At 40.6% G+C, this 14,023-nt stretch overlaps 1 protein-coding gene across 3 annotated transcripts in view; it reads right to left on the reverse strand.

The window, feature by feature from the left end:
* The window catches only part of LOC109967083 (receptor-type tyrosine-protein phosphatase N2-like), a 194,639-nt gene that overhangs the window by 144,104 nt on the left and 36,512 nt on the right, over positions 1-14,023 (reverse strand). For 2 of the 3 annotated variants that reach the window (XM_020612430.1, XM_020612431.1), the window contains exons 4-6: positions 4,609-4,723; positions 3,473-3,617; positions 1,113-1,503 (exon numbers count right to left, since the gene is read on the reverse strand). In XM_020612430.1, coding sequence (XP_020468086.1) covers positions 1,113-1,503; positions 3,473-3,617; positions 4,609-4,723 — 651 coding nt within the window. The remainder of the gene's footprint in view (positions 1-1,112; positions 1,504-3,472; positions 3,618-4,608; positions 4,724-14,023) is intronic. The other variant, XM_020612432.1, reaches the window with a different exon arrangement.

Genomic DNA, 14,023 nt, shown 5'->3' on the forward strand with positions numbered 1-14,023 from the left:
TTCCACTTCCTCGTCTGGCCGTTGAATTGAGTTCACCTAACACTTTTCGGCCGCATTATGCACGCCGTTTCTGACAGTCCTTAAGTGATTTTGCTCCATGCAGAGAGCTGCAACAAACATGAAGCATTGTTGGGAAGCAAGTTTGAGTGAGCTCAACCTTTGCCACAACATCAATCCAACCGCACATTTCTGGAAAAAGACTGTAAAAATGTAATTTGACTATAAGTTAATGTGGTTTCTTTTAAGCAGTTTGTGGCAAGACAACAGTTACATGACATTACAAAAGGATATAGAGTGTTTAACAAGGTTGTATTGTGTGAAGTGTGGGTATTTCCAACTTATGCAGTCTATGAAATGCAAGAAAGGGAAAAGGAGGGGAAGTAAATAAAAAAATAAAAATAAATAAATAAATAAATAAATAAATAAATAAATAAATAAATAAATAAATAAATAAATAAATAAATAAATAAATAAATAAATAAATAAATAAATAAATAAATAAATAAATAAATAAATAAATAAATAAATAAATAAATAAATAAATAAATAAATAAATAAATAAATAAATAAATAAATAAATAAATAAATAAATAAATAAATAAATAAATAAATAAATAAATAAATAAATAAATAAGCACAACCTTTGGAACGGTCATACTGGTTGTGTTGGAAGGCATCAACGAATGTTATAATTTGCTACTTAGGAGCGATGACTTGGACACTGGAGCAATGAACCACAGGAAATTCACCGCTTGCTCTTCTATTATGTACAGTAGCATAACAGCAATTCAGCTCTCAATCAGCTGTGCAGCAGCTGTTTCAGTGGAACAAACCACATTATTATGCTTTCCACGTTTACAGATTTTCTCTTGAACTACATTTTCTGACAACCACATTTATAATATAGTGCTTCAATTCAATAAAATGGACAGATTAAGCTTAAAAATGACCACGGGGTTGAATCAAAACCTCTCTGTGGCTTTTCAGGACTCGTAGTTAAAGAGCTAAAAGATGAGTTTGTATATGGATGATGAGACAGACTGGCCAGTGAATGAAACTACAGGAAAGTTCTACATCCCAGCATAAACATGTTCATGAGTTAAAACACGCACCGTCTACAGATGTGAGCGGGTCCTTCACCGAAGCCTCTTGAGTTCTTCCCATCTTCAGAAGCCTGGATTTTAGGGTATCCTTCTTGAGCCCAGAATTTTCTATTCTGCTGCTGTAGAAGGGCCTCGGGCGGGACAAGGAGGCTTCGTGCTGATCTGGGCTCACCACCCCACCATGCAGGGACAGTTGCCTGGAGAGATACTGCCTCAGGGCACCGAGCAGAAGGCCACCCTCAGCCTGCGAAACGACGAGCTGGTTGGCTGGAGGTCTCTGCTTCTGCAGAGTCTGGAGGGATGGAAGGGAAGAGAAGCTGGAGGGAGACGACCTCTGAGCTGAAGTCTGGGCCTTGGAGCGATAGACTTCTAGAGGGATGCCTACCTGGAAACGGTCACTCTGAAAGAATGAAGAGAAGCACATATCATTGAGTTCATTTAAAAACACAGTGCAGCCATTTTAAAGCCAAACTGAATACTGTGCAGTCATCTTCGTCTTGCATATGAGGATGTCTTCTAATGACAGTAAACAAAAAGCTCCCTCTAGTCAGTTTCTTCTAGCTGCAGTGGTCCATGTGGATATTGGAAAAAACGAATCTGTTCCAGAGATTGTGATGCACACAGAGTAGTAAAATTAAAATCTAAATGTCTCTGTGCTGCTTAAAAGAATTTCATATTTCCACAAACCTACACCTCAAAAAAAGCTGCCAGAACACAACAATGGGTGCATTTTTAATGTACTTTGAGAGGCACATGACAGACGGAGGAAAGTTAGAGGCAAAATTATAAATATGCCTGATGCTTGTGCTGCCACTGGATTTAGTGAGACGCCTGAGCCACAAGACTCGGTCGGTGGTGGCCAAAAGGTTAGAGAAGCGAGTGCGACAGGGGCCAAAGCAGCCTTTCTCCCACCCTGATCAACATCACAATTTATTAATCCATTTATGCAATTAACATTTCCATCAAATACAACAAAGTGAGTTGTCACTGCTAATGCCCACCTAGGATACCGAAATGGTCCACGCCTGATAAAATTATCATAACAATACCAACATAAATGGTCCAGTTCCTCACAGTTGTCATACTTCTTAATGATTTGTTTTTGCGACGCCCGTTCTGATATTTGTCACTGCCGGTATCTTTGTTCATCTATGTCACACAGTTGCTGTAGTGCGCTGCGCTCGTGCCCTCAGGACCCCCTCAGTCCTCTTGCTCCTTTCCACCCAACACGTGAACCTGGATGGAAAGGGGCCCGAGCCCGGAGCGACGCCTGCGGGGCTCCACATTGTCATACTCTGAGCCTTTGCTACAAAACTGGTGACATGCAGAGTCATTAATTAGCGCAGTGAACTCCTGAACTCTGGCTGGTATTATTTCACTGGCAACGTTCAAGCAGAGAGGAATCAACAGTTAGGAGAGGAAGAGAGAGCGGCGTGATGACACCGGATTCCCACTGTGACGGTGTTTGTGCTCGTGTCTTTGTGTGAGTTTTTACATGACTGAGTGCTTGTGAGTGTGTGCTGCATGTGTGGACTTTTTTTTTTTTTGAACGGAGGCAGGTGGTGAACAGAGGGTGTGGCTTCATGCAGATGCTGGGAAAAATGCCCCACCTACTCTGACCCTGTTCAATACGAGGCAGGGAGCAGCAAGAGCTGAGGTTCACTGATATTAAGTCATATTCCTTTTTGAATGCAATACAAACATGCAATACAGAGTAACAAACAGACTAGCTTTGTACTTTTATTTGAGAGCTCAGATATGCAAAGTAGCTGCATGATGGAGAAGTACTCCTCACTAGACAGAAGGTACCACTGGCAGTGAGGTGGGTAGTGTGGGTTAGAACATCAATCATCATATATACATATACAGTACATACCATGTATACCACAATACTGTGATAACAACATTTTGTGATATTGTATTTTACATGTAAATTAAAATCCTTTATAGATTAAATAATCCCACTGAAAATTCAGTGGCTGCCAAAAAATGTCTTGTTCTTTAAACTTCAATACTAGACAGTCAAGTTTAAACATCCATTTACTACAGATCTTCTCACACTACAGTATCTTCATACTGCCCAACTCTAACTGCACTGTTCCTAAGGTGAGACCAAGACTGAGAGGAATGAATGTAACATCGGCTGCCTGGTCAACAGGATAAAGCTGTCAAAAATAGACCTTAAACTGCCAGAATCTAGTCTCAGCATGAAGCAAACCTCACTACAAGTGTGTATTGTATTAATTAGAAACAGAGTGAAGACTCAACTTTCATTAGTCAAACTGCCTAGCTCCCAAAAGCTTTCAGTCCTTCGTCTGAAATCTAGCAGAGACTCATAGAGACACAAGAAGCTCCCAGAAAACCCTCACCTTGCTGGGGGTGCCCAGGCTGGCGGCAGACGGCATCTTGGGAAGAAGGCCAAGACGCTGAAGGTACGTCTGCAGGTTTCTCCTGAGCTCCACTTCCACTGGCTTCACCCTCTGGTCCACTGGGTCCAGTGCTTCAGCTGCCGGCCTGTGGGAGAGAGACAGAGTTAAAGGATGAGGGGAGCAAAAAGGAGGACATATCCAGTCATGTACTGCTTTAAACTGTGCATTGCATTATTACAAAGTACAGCCAAAATATTCCTCTTTAGCCAGAACCTCTATGAATGTAACCCTGTGCAAAACTGACAGATATTCTTCCTTATTTTGTCATTTCACAATCAAGATTAATCAAAAGTTCATAAGGAATACATGTCTTTGTACACACATTGCAACTGTCCACGCTAAGCTGCCTTTAAAATTAAAGTTGAATCAAATAATCTGATTATATAATTTATCTATTTGTCTAATTCATCTCTGCTAATATCGCAGCACCTTCTACATGAGCACCAGTGTATCAGTGATACATTCATTGTAGCTCTGCTCAGTTCAGTCTTTGATTCGAAAACCATGAAGAAATAAAACACCAAACAAATAAATGACTAGGTCATAAAGAAGTTAGCAAGTAAATATTAATATAATAGTGTTGAATGTAGCCTCTGAGCAAAAATACTGTATCTGGTGCTGTATCACGGGAGCTTCACCTTTGTTTTCCTAACACAGGAAAATGTGTTTTTGTACAAGTTTTTGTACCGTTTGAATATTTGTCACTAAATACTTTGCTACTAATAAACCTGTTGTAGTACCAGCTGAGCTCTGAGGGCCTTCTGAGCCACGTCAGCTCTCACAAGGAGGATCAGAACAGAAAAGCAAAAAACTAAACAGAAACACAAAAAATGGCAAATATTAAAAAAATAAGGAGACCTCCAATTTAAACAACAAAAAGTAAAACAAAGCCCTGCCTGAACAGCACAGGGACTCTGAAATGTTATAAGTAATGTACTGTCAACTGAAGTTTAATTTTTTTTGTGCTTGCAAACGCGACTGAAGCCATCGCTAGTGTAATGTCAGGATCTGGACCATGGGGGGACAGCTCCATGGATTGCACCGGTACAGACGGGTAAACTGGGTAATCGTCCCACCTGCCGTCTGTGTCGTAGACAGGCCCGTTCTGCTGCGGCCTGTAGGGAATCCTCCTCAGCTTGGAAAACTCCTTTGACAGAACCTGCTGGGTGGCGTCGTCTTCCCAGGTCAAACCTACAGAAACACGGGGAACTTTTAGTGCCACATAAGAACATAAGAGGAACTCCATTATTTGCCTCTGTGTAGCAAATGGAAAAAAAATATTCTTATTTGAACTGTGAGCAGCACCATGAGTGGTATTATGCACAGGAACCCAGCTGATCTGCAGTCAGGAAACTGCTGAGCATGCAGTTGTTTTCCTAAACTCATCAGGTCACTCATTAGCAGAAACGGGCAACAGCGTGGCATCCTGGGAAACTCTGATGAGGAGCTGACTGTTTCGGTGATTAGGCAGAAACCATTTCTCTTCTCCTCCTACAGGTCAGGCTTGGTGAGCTAATCGTGAATTCGTTTTAAACCGTTCACAATGAGCACTCTTGAATATTTACATCACCAACATGACAAAGATTGTAAGGAGGTCGAATGAAGATCGCGGGTTAACTATTTACCCTACATACTGTATCTGTACAATGTCATATTAAAAACAGTGTACAGTTAGAATGTTTGTTGATTTGCAGGTCACAAAAAGTGTCTAGACATCTCTGTTAAAAATGGCTAGATTTGGATGAAAAGCCACATTTTTAAAGCTGCTACATGTGGTAGAATGAAAAAATAATCTTGGGACACTAAAAGCAAAACAATCTTCACCTGGAGTTGCAGCGCATGAATGAAGTAACTGATGCCAATCGGCCGATGTCGTGTGTTTTCTGAAACACAAAAGGCTCAACTGCTGCCCAAAGATTGTTGCTTTATCAAATGTCAAAGCGGAGACATGCTATCTGATCATCTGTGTGTGTCATACTCCATGCAGGTTACTAAACGGTTTGATTCCATGGAGTTGTAGTTAATGTACCAACGCTGCAGAGACATACTGTACGTTTGCATTTGTGGAAATGTGTTTATTATAGGGTTCATGTCTTTCTCTTTTCTTCTTTCAGTTACAAAAATCAAGACACAAAGGCATAGATGGGGAAATGTAACATGTTCTATTAAATTTGCTCTGAAACTTATGTGACACGTCTCTTTAAATGAGGTTGAACTGTCTGTCTTTGTGCATCAACTGTCCTTATTGAGCATAATATATTATATAACTGTAGCAGTGACTACGCAAAATCTATTTGTACTGGTTGTTAAAACAAGAGGACACTGATGAGCAGTTTGTCTCTCCTTTCCTTCCTGGTAAAATTTTTGTTAGCTGGTAGACAGACTGTCTCTGCAACAGCGTCAGACAGACATCCCTGTGCATTTACTGGACTTGGCAAGTGAAGAGTATCCGCATCAACGACAAAGCAAAAAACAACAACAACAAAAAAACCTCTTCTGTAGCAAGTGTACAAAAGGACAAGCTTGATGAGCTGCTTGGGCATCCACGTCTGTTTCTTATGCTTAACATGCATCCAAACACAGCTTTCTGGCAAACGAACAGAGCAGCAGGCGCCAGCACCAGATGGGGTGGCGGAACAAAATGTTACTGGAAATATGGCCCCGCCGCAAAAAGCGCAACATGAATCACAGCATTTGGCAGATAAGCAGTGACGATACAGAAAGATTTGAGTAATACAGGCTGCAGCTCCAGATGTGTGTGCCACAGGATGTGGGTCCCACACAGAGGACAAACACTCAAAGTGAGAACGGGACGTCAGCACTGTCAGCTGTAAGCCCCCCTCAAGCTTTGAGAAAGGAAAGACGTCTCAGCAGGAGCAACTAAAAGAGAGAACATGAATGAAGAGTCAGGAAACTGACTACGTTGATAGGAATTCATTTACACAAACTGCTGAAGAAGCTGGTTAGAACCATGACAGCAGAAAGTGGCTGAGACAAAACAGTTTAAAACTCTGACAGCAACAAGATGTTTGGTCACAGATACATGCACAGCTTCCCCACAAGCACACGTCCAGCATTCCCTCCCTTTTAGCTCTGTGTTTGGTCTCCACCAACTCCTGAGGGAAATCTTCAGTTTTTTTGGGAGTTGGCAAGTAATGTCAGGTGCATTACCGCCACCTTCGGATTGGAGTGGGGGTCAAAGTAATCAATCTAAACATTCATATTGTATTTATTAACCCAGCATTCCCAGAAAAGAAAAACATACCCCTGAAACACTGTGCCCCTGCGTTCCTTTGCAATATATGCTTTATATTAAACGTTATTTTATTTTCTTCAAGGTGTATTTTTAATCTGTGTCTCTCTTGATAGTGTCTTGGACAGTCCTTAAATATGTTTTACCGTTTCTTGCCTACCACAATAATTCCATCTTCCAGTATTAAGTTTGTTGATTAAAAATAATGTACCGTTCAATTTTATATTTCCATATTTCAAACATCTCTATATTTGACCTACTAGTATTCCTCCTCCTGCTCAGCTTCTGAATTCCATATAACTGCCATCCAGTTCTTCCATTATCCCATAAAAGCTTCTGTATTTTATCCTTAATTAGACTTTGTAATTCTGCCTCACTATACTTGATCTCCAAACATATATTCACCCTGCCCGCTGCTGCTTTAGCACTCGTATCTGCTTGCTCATGGGCCCCTGCTCCTCTATGTACTGGTATCCACAGCAACTGAACTTTGATTTCTGAAGAATGTTTGTTAATGCAACTATATCAAATACTATGTCTTATCTTGTTCTTGAGTGAATGTTCGTTAAGCTAACCGAAGCTGAACTGGAATCTGAGCCTGTCAGCACTGCTCTAACCACCGGTTGATGTTCTTCTCCCCATGCCCAGCCATAGCTAATAACTCCCCTGTGTACACAGATAACTTATCTATATTCACTTCTGAGGAAAATGTCTATGTCTTTAGCTGCTAAATACTCCAGTTCTGTATGTTCACCAGCTAGTCTCTGTATCTGTCTGCCGTTTGCTACTGAGCAGCTAGTGGACAGTTTTTACAGCTCGCTCTCTGAAAACGGCTGCCAAAGATGTCGTAGCCATCTCTGTAAAACCAATGGAACTGCACATTCAGCTGATAATTCTCTCACATTGCTGCCAACAAACCATTAAAAAATGGCACACTGTTTCCACATTATCCTTTAATCCGTGACTATAAAAATATAGATTGTAGCCACTTTAAATATCCATGTTAACATAAGAACAAATTCTAATAAAAATAAAATTTCCTCTCAAACAAAAAGAAAGAAATCTGGGGTCTATCAGCATTTCATAGAATTTAAGTCCTCCTGAATCAGATCAATTTGGGTTTCAATTTTATATAACGTTTTTGTAATTTCATAAAGATTGGCATTCAAAAATCTAAAACAACTGATATGTGCTACAGTGTGTACATTACAAGCTAAGTATATTTTTACATGGCTGTTTTGAAAAAAAAAAAATGCAAAAAGATAAAAGATAACAGATTAAGAGAGCCATTCAGGTGAGCGGGCATCTTTTTGTAGAGCAGCCTGTTAACACTAAACAGTAGAACTAAAGAGTACCGCTGCTGATGGTTGACAAACGATGACAAATCTTATAACTGAACCCACACTTCAGCAGTGAATCTACTTAAATTAGCTTTACTTGTTAAAGAACATTTCAGCACCCTTCTTTAGACCCTGCAAGATGAATTAAGACCCCAACTGCCACAAAGCAGGGACAAGCCTCTCTTTAACAGCTGCACAGCGCGTCGGGCCAGCTTTCACCACCAAAGAGCCATAAAATGAAGCCCTTATAACAGCCACGGTGGTTGGAAAGAAACGAGCGTTAGTGGTGGGTGAACAGACGGCATCTGACACGACAGGTTAATAAACGTTGGAGCCCCTGCCAGGATATTCAGACTGACTCCAGGCTTCTAACAGACTAAACTGAACACAGAAATGCAGGCAGGAGGCTGCCAGCCAGGCGAGGTTTAAGGCAAAGGACACTGATGAGATGCTTCACATCTGAATAGCTGGATAAAAGAGACTGTGGTGCAAAGGGCATGAAAATGCAGGATGTTTTCAGCTTCAGTACCTAGACGGCCAGAAGTACAAGCACACAGCAGTGAGGATGTTAGAGTCTGACCCTTCGTGCCTGTTTTGGAAATTTCCAGCTCATGTCACGTTGCCTTTTTTTCCAGATACAGTAGTTTTCTGTTCTTTTTTTCCACACACCGTACCAGACCAACCCTCCTCTCTGCTGCAGGCTAGCAGCTCGAGGGCGTAGGATATCTGTATGTGAAATATTTCCCACCTCTCCAGTACAGTGGAGGTGACTTTAATTTAGGTTTCTCTGCTCAATGCATTGAAAAAATTGAACTTAAAAAACATGTTTGGAAATACTTTCTACAGAAGAATTGTCCCAGTGAAAAGCGCTGACATCAGGGACTGTGATTAGAAACCTGGGCATTAAAAACATTTCTGTTGAGCTTTTCAAATGAAACCTTTCATTGATTTTAGCACAGGAACAAAAATTCCATTCATGTCCACTGAATTAAGGTGATGGAGGGATGGATACTTCAAAACCTGGGCAGATAAAACCAAAACTACCTGCTTGGCTTTGGGTGAACTGACCCACTGAGAAGAAACTGAAGCAATTGTTCCAGAAAGACAGTGATTAATATTAAAATACACCATCATTATGTTAAAGTCCCTTAAAGGTGGTAGAGGAAGGTCAAGGAGGTTTTCAGTGGTAAAATGAACTGGAGTGTCATCACTGTGGGCCAACAGCAGCTCTGACCTCGCTGAGGTGGCTTTTCAAATGATCTCACATCTGCGGGGCCTTTATTGCACAGTAGGAGTGGGAGGAAGGTCCAGCGTGTGTGTGTGTGTGTGTGTGTGTGGGTGGGTGGGTGGATGGAGGCGGGCAAACACAATCACAGCAACAGCTGTCTGAAAAATGGAAGCCATTAGAGAGAGAGGGGGAACAGATATGGTGAAGGATAATTGCTGTTTATTAAAACTTGAGTCATATTTTCTGTTGATTTGTCGGTTACTCTTGATTGATAATAATTTAATTGATGATAATAATAACCAAGCTTGGGATCACAGAGACCGTCTACAAAGGAGTCTGGCAGGGCAAGAAACACGAGCAGACAGCTTGGAAACAAACTCCAGTGGTGCTGTGTGTTGTTGTCCTACGCTGTTTTTGTCATTTTGTTACATGTGCAGGAACACAAATGATAATTAGCGTTGATTGACTAAACAATTAGTCAATCAACGCTGAATTAAACACTTTGATAATCTATTAATTGTTAAAAGTGATATGCTGTGAGAATTTGCTTCTTTTCTCTTTATGTCCTTGGACTTTGGACGCGTGGTTGGACAAAAAGAAATGTCAAGATGTTACCTCTGGTTGTGGGAAGCTGTAACAGACTTAGGAACAATGAAAACAATAACAAAAAGTTAGTCAGAGGTGAAATCAACCATCAGTTGCAGCCCTAATCTAAATGTAGAATATGTGCGGCCATCATGCACAGAGTAGGCTCTCTGACTCCCCACAAGGAAACACCAGCTCAGCACAGAGTGGGGAGTCACAGCAGTAACTTTGCCTCCAAAGGGAACATACACTTGTGACGCCATCTGACCAGAGCACAGTCGCAGCAGGCAAAGCAGCAAACGGGTGATGCAGAGGACTGACAGCGTCAGTTAAAGAAAAGATTGTCGCCTATACAACGAAATTGAAAATGCCTCATCCACGGTGCATTGAATAAAATCAAGTAAGTAAAAACTGAAGTAAACCCCACTCAAACAGGTATTTGATGTCATAATAAAAGCAAATACGAAATAGTGAAAGTCATGCACATGTTGGATATTACTGCATGTGTTCAGTTTAATTTTTGGACATGCTATTTGGAAAAACATGGAGGAAAATTTGTGTCTCATGTGGAAGTTGAGTGTCCTGATAACCTACAAATGAAAACAGTTTTTGAGTCTGTCTGTTCTGCTTTTGATGCTCCTGTACCTCCTTCCGGAGGGCAACAGGCTGAGCAGGTGCTCGGAAACGGGAAAGGGTGCGTTGGACATTTTGTAGAAAAGTCTGATGTGAGAGCAGCAGTGGGCATGTGCACATAGTTTTCCTATGTAATAAGAAACCCACTTTCAGTGGTAAGATCTGTGTACAAACTATCCGACCGCTTTGTATTTTAGAGTTAAAGAGTTACTTTAAACTTAGAGAAATGGATCAACATTTGCTGGAAATGCTTTTTTGCCTTTTCACAAAGAACTGGATGAGAAGATCAATACAATTCTCATGCAGTTTCTATCAATACAAAGCTGACACAAAAACACACACACACACACACACACACACACACACACACACACACACACACACACTTAGCTTAGCACAAAGACTGGAAACGGGGAGAAACAGCTAGCCTCACTGCAGCTTCAGACTACGCAGACAGACAGGAGTGGTATCAATGTTACAATACAGAGAGCATATTTCAGAAAATGTTGAACTATTGCTTTAACTGCAGACAAAATCAGTGCCCATTGCATAATAATATGTTTGAAAGATATAAGAGAAGAAACTGAGTGAGCATGCTTATGTTTTCAGCAGGCTGGCTGGGCCTGAAATGCAGACGCTTCAGTGTCTTCAGAGGTTTGTGCTCCCTAATGGCTTTTGTAGACAGCCAGGGCCAAACATGTCATTTGCATAATTCATTTAACTTCTGAGCATCTGAGAAATGCCTCCAACCTCATTGCTTCACTGTGAAATCAGAATATTTCTCCAGCGAGGGAGAATTTAGCCATAAAAGCAGGGATTTTTAGTTTGCATAGGGAAAAAGAGCAAGGGCACCAAATTTGGCTCTACAGAAAAGAAATGTTGTGGAATAAAAAGGCAAGATAAGAAAACTTCTTACAAAATAAATGCTGTAGTTTTTGACTAAAATCTCCAGAGCAACAGGCTGTGTTTTTTTTTTCCATGTGTAGTCAAGGCCCTGTCACTCAAATCAAAGCTGCATGATGAAAGTGGATGAAACGCTCACAGCCGGCCAACAGGCTGGTGCACAGGTCTCTGCCTCCCTCTGCTGGTACAACAGCAGCAGCTTTTTACATTACAGCTTATGACATTGCTCACTCAGGTCACTGCTGTATGGATTTACAAGTATTTATAAGTTGTTATTTATAAGTAAATAGTGGTTGCAATGTTGTTAGAAAAGTGAAAATATCATCACTGGTCCAATTAATCTCTTCAAACCTGTGACCCATTCAGTAAGAACTCATGCTTAGCAGCCAGATACTGTCCAAACCCACCAAAACACATTTTAAACTCAAATACATTCAGACAAGGCGAAGAGAACAAGAATTTTTCTCATCTCAAAGTTGCTTTTGAAGCCCTAAAAAAATTATTTAAAATAAATGTTGGATATTCTCATATGATCAACAAGTCAGATTTTGGTGGAACTGGTTTTAAGGAGAAACTGGGCTGTGTCACTGGTGCATTTGTGTTGTGAGAGTAGCACAGCTAAAAAAAACAAATAAATAAACTTCTCAAAAACATTGTGGACTCAATACTGGACTCACCGTTACATTAATACAATTTATTTCTTTTTATTAATGCAAGTATGTTGTATATGGTGATGGAAAACATGACAAACCATGTGAATGACAGTTGCAAAGTGTAAAATTAACTGCTGGCAGAATTGCTGTTCTCCAAAAAAACTTTAATCTTACATTTGTGATTATTTTTGAACATCCAATTACCAAATTCTGTTAAAACTTTTGTTAATTGTTTTTTTATGTACATGTCCACTTCACCCACACAATAAATCAAGTTCAGTGAGATTACAATTGCACTGCAGTCCCTTAAAGTTTAAATGACAGGAACAACCTTCACACATTTCATTGTTTAAATTAAATGGGGGTATTTTTTATAAGCACTAAAGTAAATTTTAAAGTAACAACATATGCAGCAATACACAGCATTAGGGCGTGCAGATAAAACAAAACCTATACTGTATGACATCGTTACCATTATCATTTAGCTAATCTGGTGATAATACACAATTAAATGTGCCAAAGACTGGATGAGCATTCCCAAGGATGCTCAGTATTCATGTTAAATGATGTTCACCCATTATCTGGCCCCAAACAGAGGAGGACATCAGACCACGCCGTCATGAACCTTCATGGCCCCACAATGAGCAACAGCAGTTTTAACCAAACCTTCACACATTATTCTCCAACCTTAAACTATCATAGCCTGTACATATGAGAAAGCCCCTTCATCCTGACCTGACTACAAAGCATGACTCATTTTCTCACCCAAACAAAAACCAGATATGATGTCTGCATTGTGACAATCATATCTGAGTCAAACACCGTGACTCTCCTACCAAAACTGTCAATCAGCAGAAACCTACACCAGTACCACCAGTAACAACCCCTCTGATTTAAAAAAAAAAAAGCTGTATTATCAGCAACACCAATATAAATTCTGTGTGGATGCAAGTCTGCTGGGTCATCAGGTGGACACCCTCTCAATAACTGGTAGCTTATTGAGTGAGAAGGCTCAGTGTGTCCAGAGTCCCAGAACCATGTCCCTCTTTGCCTGCACCCACACAACCAATAAAGCCTTTCATTAACATCTACTCACTCATTAATTCAAACACAAATAAACCCTATAAATATTTCAAATGCCATCCTAGCCACCAAACATGGACTAACCCAACCAAACTTCTGCTTTCTTTTGTACTGAATTCCGCCCTGTGAAACACAGATTGATTGCAGAGGTGATCAAACAATCCATTTTTCTTTAGCACGCTAATTCATAACATTTCTGAGATAAACAGCTGAGCTGTGGAGTAATATGCCGCCTCAGCTGTGAGCGCCACCTACAGAAACTCAGCTGATATCTGGGACATGTAGTGCATCACCACAGAGGTCTGGTCGACTTCAGCTCACAACTCAGCAGCGTCTCCTCCAGAAAAAAGTCAGCTGTTGTGACTCTTTGTTTAACTCAAATCTCAGCTGTGAAAAAGTAAAGAATAAACAACTTCCTAATTGATCAGGATCCTGATAATAACAATTTAACAAGAGCTCAAACCCTGTACACACACGCTCACCATCTGTATGTGGATTTGGACAGCAACATCTGGTCTGGTAAAGGAAAATCTGGAAAATTATAGATTTCTTTACAGATTTACAAAGGGTTGAGGACAAAATATCCTCCGTGGCTAAAGAGACACCGAGTACCACCTAATTAATCTCTGACATCTACAGAACAGTCAGTCATAAGATGCACTTTTTTGTTTATCTGAGTTTAGAAAACTCAACAGTGTCTCCAAATTGGTAATAAAGTTGAAGTCCAGCATAGAGAGGCTGAGTGAATGTGGTCTGGACTCTGTGGAGGAGAGTCATGGTTTCAGAGACGCTGTAGAAGGACAGAATACCTGC

This window comes from Monopterus albus, unplaced genomic scaffold, assembly GCF_001952655.1.
Source record: "Monopterus albus unplaced genomic scaffold, M_albus_1.0 scaffold125.1, whole genome shotgun sequence".
In the NCBI taxonomy this organism is placed as follows: Eukaryota; Metazoa; Chordata; class Actinopteri; order Synbranchiformes; family Synbranchidae; genus Monopterus; species Monopterus albus.